Source organism: Oryctolagus cuniculus, chromosome 13 (assembly GCF_051225735.1).
Source record: "Oryctolagus cuniculus isolate XC-2025 breed Fujian yellow rabbit chromosome 13, ASM5122573v1, whole genome shotgun sequence".
In the NCBI taxonomy this organism is placed as follows: domain Eukaryota; kingdom Metazoa; phylum Chordata; class Mammalia; order Lagomorpha; family Leporidae; genus Oryctolagus; species Oryctolagus cuniculus.
This window is the reverse complement of record NC_142879.1, coordinates 110,892,182-110,914,830: the sequence shown is the minus strand read 5'-3', so window position 1 is coordinate 110,914,830 and position 22,649 is coordinate 110,892,182. Positions and strand designations below refer to the sequence as shown.

The 22,649-nt window shown below is 41.9% G+C and overlaps 1 protein-coding gene and 1 pseudogene across 1 annotated transcript in view; both read left to right on the top strand.

Annotated features, from left to right (window-relative positions):
- LOC103352374 (uncharacterized) overlaps nucleotides 1-22,649 on the top strand; it is an 87,397-nt gene that overhangs the window by 42,779 nt on the left and 21,969 nt on the right. The window contains exons 5-8 of the mRNA XM_089311281.1: nucleotides 806-916; nucleotides 3,343-3,453; nucleotides 4,531-4,641; nucleotides 16,967-17,095. Of these exons, the coding sequence (XP_089167407.1) occupies nucleotides 806-916; nucleotides 3,343-3,453; nucleotides 4,531-4,641; nucleotides 16,967-17,095 (462 nt within the window). The remainder of the gene's footprint in view (nucleotides 1-805; nucleotides 917-3,342; nucleotides 3,454-4,530; nucleotides 4,642-16,966; nucleotides 17,096-22,649) is intronic.
- LOC149122861 (layilin pseudogene) lies at nucleotides 20,340-21,240 on the top strand (annotated as a pseudogene).

Here is a 22,649-nt window from a genome sequence, read left to right as displayed (position 1 = left end):
ACAACTCTAGGTACAGATGCTTATTCCACCTTGTTTACCACAGAATATATCATAGCATAATTTGCAATACATGCATTCCCTTATGCAACCAATTTCCCATGTTTGAACATTCATGTCTTCAATATTTTGTAATTACAAATAATGTTGTGAGTAAACTTATAAATATGCATTATCATGTGATCTTTGAAATCTAATCTAGCCGGCACCTTGGCTCAATAGGCTAATCTTCCGCCTGCGGCACCGGCACCCTGGGTTCTAGTCCTGGTTGGGGCACCAGATTCTGTCCCAGTTGTTCCTCTTCCAGGCCAGCTCTCTGCTGTGGCCCAGGAAGGCAGTGGAGGATGGCCCAGGTCCTTGGGCCCTGCACCCACATGGGAGACCAGGAGAAGCACCTGGCTCCTGGCTTCAGATCAGTGCGGTGCACCGGCCGCAGCGCGCCGGCTGTGGCAGCCATTGGAAGGTGAACCAATGGCAAAGGAAGACCTTTCTCTCTGTCTGTTTCTCTCTCTCACTGTCCACTCTGCCTGTCAAAAAAAAACTAATCTAAATGATCCTTTAAGTATAAATTAAGAAAAATAGATACTAATTCTAACTAGGAATGATGCCTAGAAATATTTTTGAAGTGAAAATTGTCAATATATATCCATGAAAATTCTTTTTACATTTTCTATCAGATCTAGCGTTACAGAAATTTACTTACAACTTTATAAAAATGACAGAGAATGCCATTATAAACTTGAAATACAGAGATTTTACAATAGATCTACCTTTCTATTTAATGGACTAAATGTATTTCTCTATATAGTTCATAATGAAGAAGGAAATGAAAATGTCATACTTGAACATCAAGAATCAACGTCAGAAATCAAACCACAAGTAGAAATGCGTGACACTTCTAGAGGGGGAAGTCTCACCAGTAAGTATGAAAGTCATAGGTAACTTTATTTTAAATTAAACACATCTTAAGACCTCTTTCTAAAGTTCAGGAATCTTTATTTCACTAAATATTCATAGAAATTTCATCTTTGATATAATGAGTGAATGCCATAGGTAACTAGAGAATAAAAGCCTGAGTATTCACAAATTTCAATTATTGTTTCTTGTTTCATGACCATGATCATGCTCAGTAGCCAGAAAGTGTGTTTACCTTTCCACCAACCCCATGAAGTTGCAAGTTTAAAGGCCCAACAGTCCAATGACCTGTGCTGTATACTTCTTCCATAGAATTCACCTGGTGAACAGAGACTTTGCTAAGACTTGTACTTCAAATGTAGATTAAGGGGCAAAGAAGAAGAGTAGCTTTGGAGGAATAGTGGGTGGTATCATGTTATTTGAGACCCATTTAAATAGGCTTTGGGGAAACTTGATAGATGGTTGCATCCAGGAATATGTGAGAGGGCCAGTAGCAGAAGAATCCCACAAATCACTCAGCTTTTATGCATTTCTTTGGACCAAGAAGATCCAATACTGAGCAGCTATTTTCTCTGGAGTACAATGTGTTGACCCCTCCTAGTTCGTCCACAGGAATTTCACCTTGGTACAGGATTCCTGTGCCTCGTACTAATGTCCAGTTACCTTTCTGCATGTGTGTCAACACAGCTGTTAGTCCAGATGAGGGCTATTATGGCCCACTCCAGGTGAGGCAAACTGATCCTACCCATGTGTGTAGACAGGAATGCTGAATAGGGCAGTTTCAGAGTCAGTATTTACTTCCCTCAGCAGAGGTATTAACCTCCAAGGGGGCTGCAATGTCCTGACCATACCATAGCACTAACCTGCCTGTGAGAGTCTGAGTCCATAGTCAAGCAAGTCCCCATCACATGCCAAGTATTGAGTGGAAACCTAATCTCACGATGATGAGGGCAGTGGTTTCTTTTCCTCTCACTGGTAGATTTATTTTTTCTTGTGACAGATCAGTAGGGTCTTCCACGTGACCCAAAGAATGATCTTAACTTGGGCAGTTCCCACCGCGGCTCACATAGGAGACACATCTATACCTATAATCAGTAGTTGGAGGCATAGAATTAGAGGATTACAGGGCCCAAAGGACACCAACAGTTGGGTCTGGGTAAAATCTTGGTTTTGGTGGATTTTAGGCCTAAAACCACAAATTATAATCTGTTTCTCCTCATCCTGATGCAGAGATTACAGAGCTTAGTCCTTGGTAAACTGGGACCCAAATAGCCCAAATTACATAATTTTCTACCACTGCCTCTAGAATTCTGATCTAGAAGACAGCCTCATAGGCCCTGGGGGACTTAGGAACCTTAACCTAACCCCTAAACTGAATTGAAAGGTGAGATGTCTTGCCAATAGCACACAGTTCTCCAGTTAATCTTAAGATCACTGGGAGAAGAAAAAATTAAGAGCAATTATATTATTCATCACTATTGTGACTCTTGTTGGGGCTGTGTGTTGGCCTCCATACTTTATTGCCTGGTCAGAAAATTCTTGTGAATCCATCAAGTCTTTCCTTGAGATTCTGTTTTTCTAGTAAATGGATGATTTATGCAGATACATGAGTCAACACTATTGAAAAAACAAATGGCAACCAATATCAAGAATTTCCTATGCTCCTGCTATTGTTAGCCAGGCCGCTCCCATATACATTGGAGACTCTCAGGTCATTGGGAATAAGTGCCACCATCACACAGGAAGTTAACAAGACTGCCCACCTGGCAGTAGACACACCATACAAGGTACAACAGTCACACAGAAAACAGTTAATGGACTGCCTCCCTGATGTCAGACACATCACACAAGGTACCACTGTCACAAAGTCAATGATGCTATGTCCTTGAACAACAACAAACGATTCAAGTTTTTAAATCTCCCCGTGTGCTGGTGAAATGAGCCTTAGAGGTTTACATTCTTTTGTTTTTTTTAAGATTTATTAGTTATTTGAAAGTCAGAGTTACACAGAAAGAAGGAGAGGCAGATAGAAGGAGAGGCAGAGGGAGAGGGAGAAGGAGAAGGAGAGGGGGAGGGAGAGGTCTTCCATCCACTTGTTCACTCACCAGATGGCCGCAATGGCCGGAGCTGTGCCAATCTGAAGCCAGGAGCCAGGAGCTTCTTCCAGGTCTCCCATGTGGCTGCAGGAGCCCAAGGACTTGGGCCATCTTCTACTGCTTTCCCAGGCCACAGCAGAGAGCTGGATCAGAAGTGGAGCAGCTGGGTGTTGAACCGGTGCCCATATGGGATGCCAGCATTGCAGGTGGCAGCTTTACCTGCTGTGCCACAGCGCCGGCCCCTGAGATTTACATTCTTTAGGAAACTTTTCAAAGGTGAGAGAAATGCTGCTGTTTATTTTCACTGAGTAAATTAATACATCTCTTTGTGCAGCCCGTAGTGGAGAAACGGAGGAAAACCTCATGCAGCAGCCTGAGGACTCAGTGTCAAAAATACAAAAAGGAGTAAAGAAACACAGAAGAAGTAAATCAGAAAGACCCAGTAGTAAGTATAAATATTATGCATAGATTAATTTAAAAATAAATCTCATCATAAGATCATTTTACTTTGGCCCATTAAATCCAAGTCTCTAAAACTTGCTGATGGTCGGTGCCGCGGCTCATTAGGCTAATCCTCTGCCTGCGGCGCCGGCACACTGGGTTCTAGTCCCGGTCGGGGTGCTGGATTCTGTCCCGATTGCTCCTCTTCCAGTCCAGCTCTCTGCTGTGGCCCGGGAAGGCAGTGGAGGATGGCCCAAGTCCTTGGGCCCTACACCTGCATGGGAGACCAGGAGAAGCACCTGGCTCCTGGCTTTGGATCAGTGCAGCGCGCCGGCCGCAGTGGCTGGCCAACAGAACCAACGGAAAAGGAAGACTTTTCTCTCTGTCTCTCTCTCTCTCACTGTCCACTCTGCCTGTCAAAAAAAAAAAAAAAAACTTGCTGATAATACCACAGTTAGTTCTAAGTTTTGGTGACAACGTACTTTGTTCTCCAGTTTATTTTTCTTGTGTTTTATTTTATGAAAAGAAGCATCTCTTTTTTTCTTATGTACTGTTACTTAAAAGATAACATATGAGATATCCCGTCTTCACTAAACATTATTTCATAAAAATATCACTAAGTTTTTAGGTATCCCTTACATTGCATTGACAGCTGTCTGTACAGTTGTTTAGCCTATTGTTGATACTATCATAGTTTATATACCTCATTTTATTGGATCAATCTCCTAAGCTTGTTACATTCAGGTTTGCAGTTAAACTGTGCTGTAATAACTAATCTTGCACTTAAGCTCTTTCTCCATTATATCTGTGGATGTGTATTAACAGAAAATATGAAAAAAAACAAGAAAAATAGAGAATAAAATAAGGCATATTCAAATTCCAGGGACATTAATGATATGAGAAAACTTCAACACACATCCCTTAAAAATCTTCTCCCAATATTCATATTAGACCAAGGTTTATGGTAAGTTGCTTACCACTTTATAAAAGAGAGAAAATGCTACTGTATACTTGTTATAAATTTGAAACCTAGAGATTTAAATAATTTTCATTTAGTGGATTAAATACATCTTTTTTGTAGCTAGCAAAGAAGAAACTTATGAAAATCTTCTGCTTTCACCTCAAGACTCAACATCAAAATCAGAAATTCAAGCAAAGACACAAAGAACTTCTTCAGGGGAAGTGCTTAATAGTAAGTATAATAGTTAAAGGTTGATTACCTCTTTTAATGAGATATTTTTACTTCGGTTCATGAATATGTATATGAGCATTTATTTTATAGACATTTTATGCTATGACTTAGAATGTGAGTACCCTTAATAACTGGAGAAGAAAAAGCAAAAATGCCAATAATCTGGTTGAGATTTCTGGCGCAAAGTTTATTTAATGACTGCAGGACATGGGGTATTCCCCGAAGTACTAAAACATGTGCTATTTCCAAAATAGTGTCTCATTTCAGTTGTGATTATGGATTCCAAAGCCTTACAGGAACTTCTGACCTGTAGTAGTGATCTTCTGCCCTAGGCCCCAGTCAGCAAATAGAGATATCACTGAGATCAAACTGCAAACAGGAATCCAGAGAGCCTAGGGGAAGGCAGTCTGGAAAAACCATGTGAGGTCCACTAGGCTGTCTTCTTGGCCATGACCCCACTAGCATGAAACAGCCTTTCTGTAACCCATGAAAGGATGTCATGATGTCCTCAAAGAAGAGTTTTTCCACAAAGAGAAAATGAGGGTGTATGTATCAGAGTTGTTCCACTAAGTTCTCCTCTTCCTCTTATTAATATTTGAGGCACACAGACACACACACACACACACACACACACACACACCTTCCATCCAGTGGTTCATGATCCAAATGGCCACAGTGGGACAACTCGGCTATGATTCGGCTATGTCACGCTGATTCCAGGAGCTAGGAACCAAATGCAGATCTACCATTGGGTGGCAGGGACCCAACCACTTCAGCTATCACCTGCTGCCTCACAGCATCCACTTAAGCAGGAACCTGGAAGTGGTAGCTGGATGCAGGACTTAAACCTAGGCTCCTGATGTGAGAAATGGGCGTCTTCATTGGAGTCTTAACTACAAGGTCAAAGACCTACTCCTGGTCCTCGTTTTGTCTGTTGTACCAGGGAGGGCCATGGCTTGGCAGTCTCCTCTGGAATAAGATGCCATGCCCCTTAGAGACCAATTCCAGAATTTCACCAAGTTCCTGGGCAGCTTTCTCTAAGCTGTACCCATGGCCTGGCTAAGAGCATGGTGGGTCAATAGGACATAGTCCCTGTTGGGTGATGTCCTTGCATTGGCCACGTGAGTTATATCATCCATGCACTAGAGGTGAATCCTCCCTCCAGGAGCAGATCATTGAGAGGTTATGAGCTATGCATTGACAGAAGATATAAGAGCTATTTGGTCACTTTGTGTAAGGGTATCAGTAGTGTAGTGCAATGAATTTCACATAGTTAAACTTACCTTGAAATCTGTGTGGAAAAGGAACATTTGAAATTCAGCTGTTGCAAACCAAATGCCCTCAGTTTAGACAATACCCTGTGTGACAGTCACAGGGTCGTGGATCAGGTTTGTGCTATAGAGTTGAACCACTAAAATGGATTGAGTGATGGCCTCTGAGCCCATGAGTAAGGAACTATTTCGTTGTTGAAGACAAACAGTTTCATGGATAACTTTGGTTTCATTAAGTTCAGCAGTGAGAACAGCTATTTCTTTTTCTCCCCAGGGATTTGTTTTGGTGCTAATAGTCTGAAGGTTTACAACCTTCTACATGCCCTACTATAATGGCAGTAAATGCAGCAGTTCCCATCAGGGCTTGTGGTAGAATGCAAGGAAGATATCACATAGAAAAATATACCCACACCAAGAAAACATTCAGAAGAGGAGCCTATGAAAATGGAGTTTGCCAGAATCAAAATGGAGTTTTCTGTCTTCCCAATTCCTTATATTTGGACAGAAGCTGTGGAAACCATTGTCAGCTGGGCACCCCTGCCCTAACAGCCCTGAAAATGGAATTTCCTCCACACTTCTTTTTTTAAATTTTTTTGACAGGTAGAGTGGACAGTGAGAGAGAGAGACAGAGAGAAAGGTCTTGTCTTCCTTTTGCCATTGGTTCACCCTCCAATGGCCGCCCCGGCCGGCGCGCTGCGGCCAGCGCACCACGCTGATCCAATGGCAGGAGCCAGGTGCTTCTCCTGGTCTCCCATGGGGTGTAGAGCCCAAGGACTTGGACCATCCTCCACTGCACTCCCAGGCCACAGCAGAGAGCTGGCCTGGAAGAGGAACAACCGGGACAGAATCCGGCACCCCGACTGGGGCTAGAACCCAGTGTGCCGGCGCCGCTAGGCGGAGGATTAGCCTAGTGAGCCGCGGCGCCGGCCTTCCCACACTTCTTTTAATGCCAGCCTTGGCCCTCAGATTACCACTGGTGACACCTAATCTTGTTTATTTCTGAAACCCAGGAGTCTCTGATCCATGTCAACATCACTGGGAGGTGTGTCATGGAGAGCACTTCTGTTAGACGTTGGAGTCCTCACAATTTAGATCTCAGTGGTGTTGAGCATTGGTACCATGGACCACAATCTGGCCATAAGATCCTTAGAGGAAAGTAGGACATCTTTGCTTAGAGTCCATTGTTGAATAAATAGAAACAGAGATTTCTTGAGAAAAACCCAAGCGCCCAATGACTACAGTTAGGTAGTTCTATTCGCAGGTCAAACACTGCTGTAGTGTGGTAGTTTGTTTTTCCACCTCCAGAAATTTGTTAAGATCAGGATTATGCTGCAAAATAATTGCCATCACCCTATAAGTAGGTTTAGCTGAGTTAAGGAACAAGCAAGGGTCGCATGAATGAAACTAGAAATCTTAGGGTTGCAGATACCATTACTCTGCTTACCGTATCAATGTTGATAGGGACCAGCAACATAACTCAGGGACCTATAACCTCTGCAGAGGATAACCCAAACATGTGTTTCAGTGGCAAGGAATTCATTCTGGTTAACCATCCTATTGGTAACAGAATAGTACCCCGCTGAGGAAAGACAGGGTCCCAGCTGCCCATGCTTGTTCCCACTTTCCTCCACTAACTTGGAGAAATACATATTTATGTCAAATATTGTATTGATATTACTAATATATAATGGGCTAGGGACTGCTAAGCGTCTCATAAGAAGGGGTTCTGCAGTTTCAAGCCCTTCAATGTACCTCTGCCTCACAGGTTAAGAAGCTTTCCTCCTTTATTGTGGAAGCCAACTACCCAGGTCATAATACCTGCTTGAGTTGCTAGACAAAATGACCCTTAAGCTACGTTCTTTTCATTAAAGCATTACTAAATCATCATGGTCTCCCACCAATTTTAAGGGCATTCCTAGATCTAAGAAAACTCACTGAGTGCATTTCAGTGTTGAGTCTCCAGCAGTTTTAACCCATTGTCTTAGAACCATATGCAGTAACCCCAGAATTGCTTCCCTAGCTTTCGTAGAGCCCGTCTGTTGGATCTTTCATTTGACTCCTTGGATGTCTTCAAAATTAAGAGAAACACTCTGTGCCCTGTCAAAACTGAGAAACTCATATGAACACTACAATGGCATTCTAGAAAGCCTCGTGTTGTCTGCTAGCGCTTTCTGAATCACATTGCCATGACACTTGAGCTCCCAGTCCCTTACAAATGAGAACTGCAGCACCCTGATACCCCTTCTGAGAATCTCAACACCTTCCAAAGGGTACCACCAGAAAGGCCTAGTGCTTCATCAGCTCCCCTCCTCTTTGAGCAGATTTGTCAGAGGAAGGAGGTGCAAGGTTTTTGGTTGGTCTGCTGAGCTACCATGACAAACTGTTCACTTCCTGGGATATGGGATGGTAAAAGCTGTCATGTTCCGATTGCTCTGTGGAAAAGCACCTGGCAAGGGTCTGTTAGGTTAGATTGCACAGGTGGGTGCAAAAGATTATCTCACAGGCAAAAGAGCTCTTGTCCATTTTGTGAGTCCTAAGACCAAGATATCCAGGATTCTGAATGATATCAGTGTCTGAGGTCATTTGCCCAACCCTGTGATTCTTGCATAGGGTTAGACTTGCTTGGCACATGCACTCTGCAGCACATTAACAGCACACTAAAAGGGTTTGTAATTTTTTGTGGGTTCATCCTGTTACTCTCATGTCCAAGAGTGAATGTTTATTTCAAATATTATGTTGATGTTACTAATTATATTTTCCTCTAATTTTTTCATTTTGCTTTTAGCTCTAATTACACTTTCTTGTCCTTTTTAATTTTGCTTTTGAAATATGTAGAACATGAATCTGCTTCCAAAAAGAAAATAAATGCAATAGAGGTAAACTTAGAGGAGTATCATGCCCTTCCAAATCCCTCCTCTCATTTTGTAGGTGGCACCCTGTTGATGACATCGTTCCTACATTTATTTTTGTGAAGATAACTATATCTTTATTTCTTACTCTATTTGTCTTATTTCTTCATCTACCATAGGTAAACATGTAAGCTTTCACCTTGTTACTATTTTTCTTAACACCATTCCCAAAAAATGTCTTGAAGTCAATTTATAGAGATGTGCCATTCATTTTTCAATATATTTATAGCTGTTTGTATCATATAATTTGTACTATACCACAAAATATAGTATACAGCCTTAATTTATTCAACCAATATCTTCTGCTTAAAGATGTATGTAGCTTTGAGTATTTCAGTTACAAATATGTTGAAATCAATAGCACTGTTCATGTGCACTTTTGGTTATAGTTCCATGAATATGTATTAGCCTAAAGTATTAAAAAAAACAGAACTCAAGACAAATATATATTAGATACCTAGAAATGTTATGAAATGACCAGCTTCAACACATATTCATGTCACATCTGTCATTATGGTAATTATGTAATTATATGTAAATATATGCTATTATTACAGATTTAAAACCAGAGTTCACAATAAATCTGCTTCTCTAAGAGACTAAACGTATCTCCCCATGTAGCTCCTGATGAAGTACCAGATGAAAATCTTGTGCTTGAACATCAAGATTCAGGCTCAGAACTTGAAATACAAATAAAAGAACAAAGTATGTCCAGTGAGGAAATATGTAAGTGTAATAAAATTATATATAACTTTAAAAAAATTAAATTCATCAGATCTTTTTTCTTTGGTTCATGGATATGTATTTGAATAAATAATCTGTAGATATTTTATACTTTGATGCAAACTCTAGAAAAACACTAATATTTATTTCTGATAAATTTCTTTTTTTTAATGTTTTTTTAATTTTTTTTTATTTTTTGACAGGTAGAGTGGACAGTGAGAGAGAGAGACACAGAGAGAAAGGTCTTCCTTTTTGCCGTTGGTCCAACCTTCAATGGCTGCTGCGGCCGGCGCGCTGCGGCCAGCGCACCGTGCTGATCCGATGGCAGGAGCCAGGTGCTTCTCCTGGTCTCCCATGGGGTGCAGGGCCCAAGCACTTGGGTCATCCTCCACTGCACTCCCAGGCCACAGCAGAGAACTGGCCTGGAAGAGGGGCAACCGGGACAGAATCCGGCGCCCCGACCGGGACTAGAACCCATGTGCCAGCGCCGCAAGGTGGACCTAGTGAGCCGCGGCGCCGGCTTATTTCTGATAAATTTCTGTTACAAAACTATTTCATGGTATGCTTTTGTTCTCAGTTTCTGCCAGGGCCCCACAGCTGCTCAGCATTCAGCCAACAACAGGAGATTGTGCAACCAAGGGCCCAGAGGGCACCACTGACATATGGCAGTGTTCTTTTATCCTAGACTCCAACTGAGAGACAGAGGTTCTCAGACCTGACACTCAAGTGGCAAAATGTATCAGAAGAGCGATTGTGGCCCCCGTGGCCAATTGAGGGCCTGTAGGACATCCTGCTTTAGGCCTCCCTCTGAAATAGAAGTCTCTCTGGTTGCATGATAGATGGTGACATCAAGAAGCCAACATATGGAGTGCCAGTGCATCAGTAACAAAATATTCCACGAGAGACTGGGCTTCCTTGTATTTGTTGGTACTGAGAGTGACTAGAACTTGTCACTCACCCTTTCCACTATGAGCTGTCTTGTTCCTCTGTAGTTTGTCCCAGGATTTCTCATGGCTGTAGATCTTCATGTTCCATCTGCAACAATGGCCCAGCTGTGTTACCACTTGTGGGTCCTCAGCACATGGCCTTGCTTGGCAGTGGTTTTGTCAGTCCAAGGGAGGTTGTGATTCATACAGAAGGTGACTAGGGCTTCATCAAAGGCAATGTACGTTGCTCAAGTCACAGTCTTGTGGGATGACACTCCAGGTGCATTGCAACCTGTCCTACATGAGCAAGCTGGGCCTGACCACAGGTATGAATCATGATGCTAGAAAGGGCACTTGCAACTCCAGCTACTTTCTACCAACTTCTCTCAGCTTGGGTAGTGGCCACTGTGAACACCTCAATGTCAAGTAACACCAGTGCTAAAGGCAGCACTGCCTTGCTGAGCCACCAGTGATCTATTGAGTCTCCAGACATCCCAGGCCAGTTGGTGACCTTCAGCTTTCTTATTTCCAACAAAGAGGCAGCTGTTTATTATTTTCACTGAGATAGTTGATGATGTTTTTGTGTGAAAACCAAAGGTTGCTGGTAGTCAGGTTGCAGTCTTCTATATGCTTCACCAGAGATGTCCAAAATGCAGTTCACTTGGGCTAGGCGTGGCTGAAGTTGGGGGTACACAAAGGATGCATCTGTAGTGATGGTGCATTCAGCAGCAGAGCCCTGACAGTGTAGGTCACAGCATCTGGAAGGAACCCACTGAGGGCTGGGTCTGTGGGAGGTCTTGGTAGTGGCCTAAAATAAAAGCCTGGGGACATTAAGCGTCCCTCCTCACTCACATGCCAGGGATTTGGGGGATCACAGTCACTTGGACTATCATCTAAAAGTCCCCAGAAATGAAATTCTCCTGCATGTCCACTTCGAACTTTAACTTGGATCTAGGGCTTCCATTCCTCACAGGCAACAGAGGCACATGTACTGAGAGGTGTGAGCACAACTTGGCAGGACTCTCTGACTCATTTATCTCAAAATTCACTAGGAGATAGAAAAGAAACAGCATTTGTATTAATTGTATTAATCATATGAGTAGGAGCAATTGCCAAGCAGACCATAGGAAGTTGTCTGGGTACCCTGTATTAGCACAGACAGGAGGGCAAAGTCTCCTCTGTGGGCAATTATTTGTACATATTATATACCATATATGCAACATCTATTTATACATGCACTTTCAGGTATGCACATCACAATATATCCTAATTGATATGACCTTTGTTCTATGCACATATCATCTTCTCAATAGAAAAAATTTTATTAGATTTTACTATTTTGCAGTTACAAATAATGCTGTAATGAATAACTGCATTTGTATTCTCATGTGTTGTTCTATGACTGTGCATTAGCCTAAATTATAAGTAATCTAAGAAAGTTATAGGCTAATATAAAATATATTTGATGCCTATGAAGATATATGAAGTAATGTCATATCTTCAAACACATTAAAATGTTCTACCAATTTCCATATCAGATGTAGCATTATGAGTTTACCTACAGCTTTTCAAAATGAGAAAATGTTGCTACCAACTGTTAAATTTGAAATCTAGAGATTTCATGCAGACCTGTTTTCCTTTTTTTAAAAAAAAAGCATTTAAGTTATACAAATTTCATATATTTCATATACAGATTTAGGAACATAGTGCCATTTCACTCCCCCCCACCACCCTCCCTCTTGCCCACGCTCCAAACTTTCCTGCCCCTCTCTCTTGGATACCTACTCTTAATTATTACAATGATCTATTTTCAGCATATTTAATGATAGTATAGTTAACCCTACCCTGAGTAAAAGAGTTCAACAAATAGTATGAAGAGAAAGAAATCAAAACACTGTTCCTCAGTGTAAGAAACAAGGGCTATAAACAATCATAGATTCTCAAAATGTCAATTTCACTCCAAAACATTACATTTCAGGTACTCCATTAATTCTGATCAAGGAAAATATATCTGTCTGTCTTTTGGGGACTGGCTTGTTTCACTAAGAATAATGGTTTCCAGTTACAACCCTCTTGTTGCAAAAGATAGGATTTCATGTATTTTTACAACTGAATAGTACTCCATGGTGTACATGTGCCATAATTTCTTTTTCTAGTCAACAGTTGATGAACATCTGGGTTGATCCCATATCTTAGCTAATATGAATTGAGCTGCAATGAACATAGGGGTACAGATAATACTTCAATATAATTAATACTTTAATATACTGATTTCTTTTGGTTTAGAAAAATTCCCAGGATGAGGATGGCTGGGTCATATGGTAGGTCTATATTCAGATTTCAGAGGTATCTCCATACTGTCTCACACAGTGGCTGGACCAGTTTATATTTTTTTATTTTATTTTTTAAACTTTTATTTAATGAATATAAATTTTTACAAAGTATAGCTTATGGATTACAATGGCTTTCCCCCCACCCTCAACCCTCCCCTCTCCCGCTCCCTCTCCCCTTCCATTTGCATCAAAATTCATTTTCAATTCTCTTTATATATAGACGATCAGTTTAGTATATATTAAGTAAAGATTTCAACAGTTTGCACCCACACAGAAACACAAAGTGTAACATACTGTTTGAGTACTAGTTATAGCATTAAATCACAATGTACAGCACATTAAGGACAGAGATCCTACATGAGGAGTAAGTGCACAGTGACTCCTGTTGTTGACTTACCAAATTGACACTCTTGTTTAAGGCATCAGTAATCTCCCTAGGCTCTTGTCATGAGTTTCCAAGGCTATGGAAGCCTTTGGAGTTCGCCGACTCTGATCATATTTAGACAAGGTAATAGTCAAAGTGAAAGTTCTCTCCTCCCTTCAGAGAAAGGTACCTCCTTCTTTGATGACCTGTTCTTTCCACTGGGATCTCACGTGTGGAGATCTTTCATTTAGGTAATTTTTTCTTTTTTTGCCAGAGTGTCTTGACTTTCCATGCCTGAAATACTCTTTTTATTTATTTATTTATTTTTATTTTTTTGACAGGCAGAGTGGACAGTGAGAGAGAGAGACAGAGAGAAAGGTCTTCCTTTGCCGTTGGTTCACCCTCCAATGGACGCCATGGCTGGCGCACTGTGGCCGGCACCGCGCTAATCCAAAGCCAGGAGCCAGGTACTTATCCTGGTCTCCCATGGGGTGCAGGGCCCAAGCACTTGGGCCATCCTCCACTGCACTCCCTGGCCACAGAAGAGAGCTGGCCTGGAAGAGGGGCAACCGGGACAGAATCCGGTGCCCCGACCGGGACTAGAACCCGGTGTGCCGGCGCCACAAGGCGGAGGATTAGCCTAGTGAGCCACGGCACCAGCCCATGCCTGAAATACTCTTATGGGCTTTTCAGCCAGATCTGAATGCCTTAAGGGCTGATTCTGAGGCCGGAGTGCTATTTAGGACATCTGCCATTCTATGAGTCTGCTGTGTATCCCGCTTCCCATCTTGGATCGTTCTCTCCCTTTTTTATTCTATCAGTTAGTATTATCAGATACTAGTCTTATTTTGTGATCCCTTTGACTCTTAGTCCTATCATTATGATCAATTGTGACCAGAAATTGATCACTTGGACTAGTGAGAGGGCATTGGTACATGTCACCTTGATGGGATTGAATTGGAATCCCCTGGTATGTTTCTAACTCTACCATTTGGGGCAAGTCAGCTTGAGCATGTCCCAAATTGTACATCTCTTCCCTCTCTTATTCCCACTCTTATATTTAACAGAGATTTAAGTTTCAACACTTAAGAATAACTGTGTATTAATTACAGAATTTAACCAATAGTATTAAGTAGAACAAACAAAAAATACTAAAAGGGATAAAGTATTAAGTTGTTCATCAACAATCAGGGCAAGGGCTGATCAAGTCACCATTTCTCATAGTGTTCATTTCACTTCAACAGGTTTCCTTTTTGGTGCTCGGTTAGTTGTCACTGATCAGGGAGAACATATGATATTTTTCCCTTTGGGACTGGCTTAATTCACTCAGCATGATGTTTTCCAGATTCCTCCATTTTGTTGCAAATGACTGGATTTTATTGGTTTTGACTGCTGTATAGTATTCTATAGAGTACATATCCCATAATTTCTTTATCTAGTCTACTGTTGATGGGCATTTAGGTTGATTCCAGGTCTTAGCTATTGGTTATGGGTCTGTTTAGGTTTTCTGTGTTTTCATGGCTCAATTTAAGTAGGTTGTATTTATGCAGGAATCTATCCATTTGTTCTAGGTTTCCCTGTTTGTTTTAGGAATCTTGGCTTCACCCTTTTTCATTTGCTTGTGAAAATTAGAAATCTGGGTTAAAATGGGAATGATCGGTATGATACACTTCACAGGTGCCACTGAGTTTAATGAAGTGACTTCCTTCATAACAGAGTCAGCCTATGGCAGTTTCAACAGTCCCTGGGAAAGCTGGAAGGAGTAGCCCTTATAGTCGCTAGTGATCATCTACGTGTGGACCTGAGATGCCATTGGTGCTCTGCTGGGTCACACTGGCCCTGCATCCTTGGTGGAGCTCCTTTGAGACCTCTTTGTTTGGCAGCCAGTCCCATGGATCTCCTCCATAAGGCCAGTGACTGGATCATCCTTCAGAGGGCACACAGTTGCCATTTGTCTGCTATCTGGGCAGCAGCCAGTATTCCATGCCTAAGAGTTGATTCATTAAGATCTAGATTGTGTTGTGGGCTGACGTGAGCTTATCAATAGGTTTGGCAGTACTAAACCAAGTGAACCTAGAAATTTGAGACTGATCAACAATCTGATCTTGTTCTCACTTCCTCATTGTGCGAGGAAAGGGCTATTAGAGCCCCTGTCAGGTCATTTCTGTAATTTGACAGATATTGGAAGTTCAGCTAGGATGTGAGGGACTTGGGGAAGGCCCGGTGGTTCTCCTGAGAACTGAGAGTGGTCTGTAAAGAGTCCATTAGAACTCTGCAAGGGAGCTCCATGGCATCCACCAGCACCTTATGAGACTTACTCATGGCTAGAACCTCCAAGGACCCTGAAACTCTTGCAAATGTCCTATTGTTGTGGGGAACAGAGCCCCAGCCAGGTTTACTTCAGATTCTTCCCTCTGTGTATGAACGAATTGAAAGTGGAGGCTTAAAGGTTTGCAGGGAAGCAAGATTCATAGCACAGAAAAAGTACAGATGAACTTAGAAAGAGAATGAACAAAAAAGCCAAAATACAAAAATATCCCCTCAACAAAGTTCAGGCCACCCTTTTATATTCTCAGAATGCATAAGGATGGCATTTGAGGTGGGTTTTAATTGATTCTACATAATGGGAAGAATTTTGGGTATGTCTTGGGTGCCACTCATATCTGTGCCCATTTTGGGAAACATGAGAAATGTCATAGCATCAAGTGTGTGATGAGAATGAGAGTGATGGCCATGGTAATTTTCTGATAATGACATGATTTCACCTACATTACAAGAGGATGTTGGTGGTAGACACAAGACAGGTTTGGATAATGCACCAAAAAAGGTTCAGGTGGTGCAGAGAAAGGATGTGTTGGGTGGTACAGAACAGGCTGTCATGCAGGGGATAGTCATGGCTGCTGCAAGAGCCATCCAGAGCTGTCCTGCGGTGCACCACCATAATTGTCCCACAGCATGTTATGCTGCTGTGCGGGTTGGCTGGTGCTGTCCCATGGTGGATTGGCTGAAGCTGCAAAACTGACTCAGCTGGGGCTCTCAGTCAAGAGCTCTTTGCTCTAATGCACCCTACTCATCCATATAATTGCCCCTCCCAAAGATTTCATCCCTATCTTTATGGGAGGTTGAGGGAGGAAGGTCCATCTTCTGTAACTTGGTGCTGTGTCAGCAGACTGCCTGGTTCAGAATCTCTAAAATGACACACTGCTGGGGGTGGGGCTTCGTATGCAGCCTGGATTGGCCTTGTTCCTCTTTCTCCTCTCTCCAAGCTGCTATGTTGTCTGTCCGTGTCCCACTGTGTTCCTGCTTCAAACTGCTTCTGGTGTTCTTCCTCAAGCACTCACCTGTAGATGTGGCTGTTTTGGAGTATTTTTATGGAGGCAAACAAAACTTCTCTATACAGCCATCTGTATAGAATCTCACACAACACGCACACACACACACACACACACCCCTTTAAATTCTTTTATACTAAACTCAGCAGAAGACATTTTCTTTTGATTCAATAAGCATTTAAATATACATTTTATATATAATTTACACTTTGACCTGAAGTATAAGGACTAAACACTGCTAACTGGAGAATAGAAGCAAAGTTATTGATAGGTTTTGTTTGTTTGTTTGTTTGTTTTTGCATGGTCAGTATTTTCCAAAGTAACAGCACTACCTTCATACACACTTCACAAAAACTGACCAAATGATTTCTCATTTCACCTCCTTGGGTGAAATTTGAGGATTACTGGGCATGCCCAGAAGTTGCATTGCACATCTGTTTTTTTTTTTTTTTCCTTCTTCTATTTAGCACTTCCTCTTGAAGCCCAGGAAAAGGGTATCTTACTTGAAAATCTATTGCCTGAGGAGATTGCTTCATTATCAAGAAGTGACTCTCAAACTAAGCAACCTGAAGCTATTAAAAAGGAGAGTCTCAAAAGTAAGTAACTGGCTATTTTTTAAACCTTTTTAATTAAATTCAAGAAAACTGTTTTCTGAATATGTCTCCAACTATATACTTCTTTATTTTTAAAGATTTATTTATTGATTTGAAAGTCAGAGTTACAGAGTTACACAGAGAGAGAGGAGAGTCAGGGAGAGAGAGAAAGAGAGGTCTTCCATCTGATGGTTCACTCCCCAGTTGGCTGCAGTGGCCACAGCTGCACCAATTCGAAGCCAGGAGCCAGGAACTTCCTCCGGGTCTCCCATGTGGGTGCAGGGGCCCAAGGACTTGGACCGTCTTCCACTGCTTTCCCAGGCCATAGCAGAGAGATGGATTGGAAGTGGAGCAGCCGGGTCTCGAACCGGCACCCATATGGGATGCTGGCACTTCAGGCCAGGGTGTTAACCCGCTGCGCCACAGTGCCAGCCCTCAAGTATATATACTTCTTTTGGTAATTATTCCCAACACAGTTCTGGATATTTATTGATGATTTATGTGTCTTGTTTTCCTCTCTGTTTGAGAATTACAAGTTTATTTACTATGCTCCAAATATTTACTTTGTTCTTAGAAATAAAGAAGCAAGATGAGTTCTTTCAAAAATAAATCTGCAGGAGCTGAGTTTTAAGTTTTAAGAACAATCGCTTCTCAGCCTTTTGGCTAAAGATCAAGTATAAATTTTAAGAGCAAACTCAATAAGAAAAGTAGAGTAATTTTAAACATATAACTATTTATGGTGTTTGTAATAAAATAATTTATCATAGTTATAAATTAAAATGCTTATATTCTGTATGTATTACAAAGTAATAAGTGCTTTTGTGCATAAGTGAAAGTGAATTCACAGGATGTTTACATTTCTGATTTTAGAACAATTTATTTACTGGGGCTAGCATCGTAGCACAGCAGGTTAAACTGCCGCTTACGATGCCATAATCCCATATCAGAGCACTGATTCAGGTCCTGGCTGCTCCGTTCCCAGACCAGCTCCCTAACTGCCCTGGGAGAGCAGCAGAGGATGGCCCAGGTACTCGAGCCCCTGCAACCCATGTGGGAGACCAGGAGGAGTTCCTGACTTCTGGGTTCCGCGTGGATTAGTCTGAGCCAATGTGGCCACTGCGTGAATGAAGCAGTGAGTGGAAGATCTCTCTCTCTCTCTCAATCTCTCTCTTTCTCTGTGTGTGTCTGTGCGCTTGTGTGTGTGCATAATGGCCTGGGCTAAACCAAGAGCCAAGAACTCTATCCTGGTCCACCCCATGGGTGTTAGGGCCCCCAGGAATCTCTGCCATTATCTGCTGCCTTCCCTGGCACATTAGCAGGAACATGGATTGGAAGCAGAGCTTCTGGGACTCTAACCAGCACCCTGATACAGGTGCCAGCATCGCCACCAGCAGCTTAACCTGTTGTGCTACAGTGCTAGCCCCATGATCTTTATTTTTCAAGTAGACAGTGATTTGCTTATATCACTAAAACATAAAACAAATATTACTGGGTAATTAACATACATTGTAAATCTAGAAGGTTCCACTACAGATAAGGTTCTCTTGGATAAATCTTAACAGCATTCTTGTGTAACAAGAAAGTGTAGAGGTTTCTGATGAAAATCTTTTTCCCAGGACTGGAGCTGTTAGGAAGAAAAGATTCAGTTATGAACATGATTATTGTTCTAATTACACTGATAATATTTTAAGCATATCTTTGTAGACCTAAGTCTTACTATATAACTATATAGACATCCATTGAGTAGATTTTTATTATGTCGTTTGAATTTTTTACTTCTTGATTTCCTTGAATTTTGTTTGTTCTATCAATTGCTGAGATAATTATATTGAATTGCCCTAATATGATTGTGAAATTATCAATTCCCTCATGTTGCTTATACTATCTATTTTACTAGGTCCATACAAGTCTGACTTAACTACTGTAGAATTATGGTGGTTCATTTTTCATGGCATGTCTTTTTCACATACTTTAAACATTTCTGTACTCTTATAATTTGGTGCTGTCTCTTGGAAATAACTGACAGTTAAGTTGTTTATAAATCCAGAGTGGTGGCTGTCTTGGGCCGTTCCTAGAATATGTAACCCATTCACAATTATTGTACTCATTAACCTATTTGGTTTCAAATGTTTTGGGGGAATTTACTTTTTTCCCAACTGCCCCAGATGCTTTTATATTTTCTTTCTTTCCTTATTTTGGAATTATTATTTTTAATCAATGTAATTAACTACATGTATTATGAAAAGTTTTTAATGTAAATACTCTAAGTAGAATAAGTATAATTTCCATTTTCTAAACACATGTATGATATTATAAGATGCCTCTACATACTTTCACTGGAAGGACTCAGATTATTTTTACACTTCTCCTTATGGATTATTTTGAAAGTGCATTAGGGGTTTTTCTGGCATTTATTCACAGTATACTGATCTACTTAAAATGTTATAAAAGTGAAAGAAAACTTGGGCTGGTTGTTGGAATACACTAGTAATCTAGAGGCTTTGGGGCTGGCTCTGTGGGGCAGTGGGTTAACACCCCGGCCTGAAGCCCCAGCATCCCATGTGGGCGCCGGTTCAAGACCTGGCCGCTCCTTTTCCCATGCAGCTCTCTTCTTTGGCCTGGGAAAGCAGTAGAAGATGGCCCAAGTCCCTGGGCCCCTGCACCTGTGTGGGAGACTCAAAAGAAGTTCCTGGCTCCTGGCTTCGGGTTGGCGCAGCTCCGGCCTTTGTGCCAATTGGGGAGTGAACCATTGGATGGAAGACCTCTCTCTACCTCTCCCCTCTCTGTGTAACTCTGACTTTCAAATAAATATATAAATCTTCCAAAAAAATAATCTAGAGGCTTTAGAATAAAACTGATCCACTTATTTATTTATTTATTTTGCCTCTCTTTTTATAACTGAGAAAGTGGTTGAAATATCAGAAAACTTTAACCAGAAGATAAAGGTTTAACCTTAAAAACCCCGTCTCTTTCTAATAAATAAAAATAAATCTTTAAAAAATTCCTCTTCGTCTGGCCCCAAGCTCTGGAGGAGGCCGGCGGGGGCAGGCCAGCAGGCGGGGCTGCCGTCTCCTTAGTGATGTCTCAGGGGGCGAAGGGGCGCCCACCGGACTGTGCCGTTCTCCCCGCCTGCCCCGGTGGGTCCTCGGGAGATGCTGCTCCAGCTGCGCACGGTGCCCGCGTCCTGCCGCTGCGCAGTCGTAGCGCCTGTTGGAGGGCGCACCCCAACCCGCACCCCAACCGTGCCATGCGGCCTGGGGCAGCATTGCAGGCTGCGCTGCTTGCTGCTGGCGGGTCCGCAGGCGCCCCCGGCACCTCCTGAGTGGACAGTTGATCTGCCAGGGAGGGACACAGAAGTGAGTTATAGTCATTTACTGCCGTGACGCTTCTGGAAAACCGCACTTGGAGGAAGCTGAAGAAGCCTGCAGGGCAGGAGGAATGGGGCCAGCTCGTCAGCGTCGAGTCTGAAGATAAAGGGACTGATGGACAAAGTCATGGAAAACCTCTTGGCATCTGATGGTGGTTTCTGGATTGGGCTCAGGAGGCACGAAGAGAAACAAACAGCATGGCCTGCCAAGACCTGTATTTTAGACTGAGGGCAGCACACCGAAATTCAGAGAAACCAACAGCTCCTTCTACAAGGCCAAGAGGTGCAGCAACAGAGCCAGCTACGCCCTTATTTCCAGAAGAAGCACGCAAAGATGCCAAAGAAACATTGAAAGAAAGTGAAGAAGTTGCCTTGAGTCTTGCCTGTGTCCTAATCTCCAGCGTTCCCCTTCTTCTCCTTGTGGTCCCCACGGTTGCATGTTTGGTTTGCATCTGTAGGAGAAAACGGAAGCAGCCAGAACCTAGCACCCTGTGGCCTGCTCCTCACTGGGAGAACAGCCCAGACCCAGAGGTGTACAGCATCATCAGAAAGCAAAGTGAAGCTGACTTAGCTGAGACCTGGCCAGACCTGAAGAATATTTTATTCCGGATGTGTTCTGGAGAAGCCACTCCTGATGATGTGTTGTGTGACTGTGACAACATGGCTGTGCACCCATCAGAAAGCAGGTTCATGACTGGTGAGCGTGGAGAGTGGATTTGTGGCTAATGACATTAGGAACAAGGAGACTGGATGGGTGGCAAGTGACATATGTGGGTATTAGGGTGTATGGGGAAAAAAAAAGAACTTTCAAGAATGAGAAAGAAATAATAAACAAAATTCTCTTATTTTCTGTAAAAAAATATTCAGAAGGTCTATGAAAATGCTCAGATCTGTATGTGATCCCCGTTAGCCTGAGTTTGGGCTGAATCCTTTATCCCAGCCTCTCGCCTCTCTCAGTTGGTCATTCATAACTGATTGAAGGAGCTGTGCCTTCACTGGCAAGGATAAGTGTGTGACTGTGCAGCATGGAAATCCCGTCTCAAAGATGTGTTTTCCTTGCCCTGATCTCAGCACACACTTAATACCAAATGGAAACTACAGCATCTTTTTAAAGCCTGTGTATGGTAGCCCCAGACTGGCCTGCACATCAGTGATTCTCATATCTGTTTTTTTTTTTTTCAAAGAATAATTTAAAAAAAATTCCTCCTTAGTTTGTAAATGTTTATCCTATAAAGCATAAGTAATTCTTTTTCAATTATCACAGAATGCACATGTGCATACACATGCAAAACACACACATTCTCCATTAGTTCAAGCTGATTATATTGTTTATATGTTCTCCCTTTAAAAAGATTCATTTGTGTGTTTTGAAAGTCAGAGTTACAAAGAGAGGGTGAGAGACTGAGATCTTCTATCTACTGGTTCACTCCCCAGGTGGCTTCAGTGACCAGCACTGGGCCAGGCTTAAGCCAGGAACTAGGAGCTTCATCCGGGTCTCCCACTTGGGTGGCAAGGATCCAAACACTTGGGCCATCATCTGCTACTTTTCTCAGGCCATTATCAGAGCGCTGGACTGAAAGTGGAGCAGCCGGACATGAACCAGTGCCCATACAGGATGCTGGCACTGGAGGTGGCACACCCCCAGCTATGCCACAACATCACCCCGTGTTCATGTGTTCTTAACTTCATTGACATTCTCTGTTTATTCTATAATTTGTGAGAATGGTATCTTAAGTTCTGTGATTGCTCATTTTTCTAATAGTCTCTGTAGTTTTGTACTTTTTTATTTCTAGAGGGTTTTATTACATCCATACAGATTTTAAATGGTTATGTTCTTAGTGCACTGAAACTCTTTTCATGATGAACTAGGTGATATTCTTTTTGCTTTTAGTCTATTTTGTCAGTCTATTTGCATTGCTAAGCTTTTGTAGCATTTTACTTTCAACCTTTTATTATGTTTATGCTGCCTATCTTTAAAATAAAATGTATTATGGTTGGTTATTTTGAGTACAATGTGACAAATCTGAGTGCTTCACATATATGTAGCATTTATTACATTTTCAATTGATGTGGGGTTATTATGCTATCTTTTGCTGTCTATTGCATGGTCTGTTTTTTAATTCCCTTTTAAATTTTATTTTGGTGTTTTATCATTTCTTTTTTATCCATATCTGTTACAAAAGTATTAAA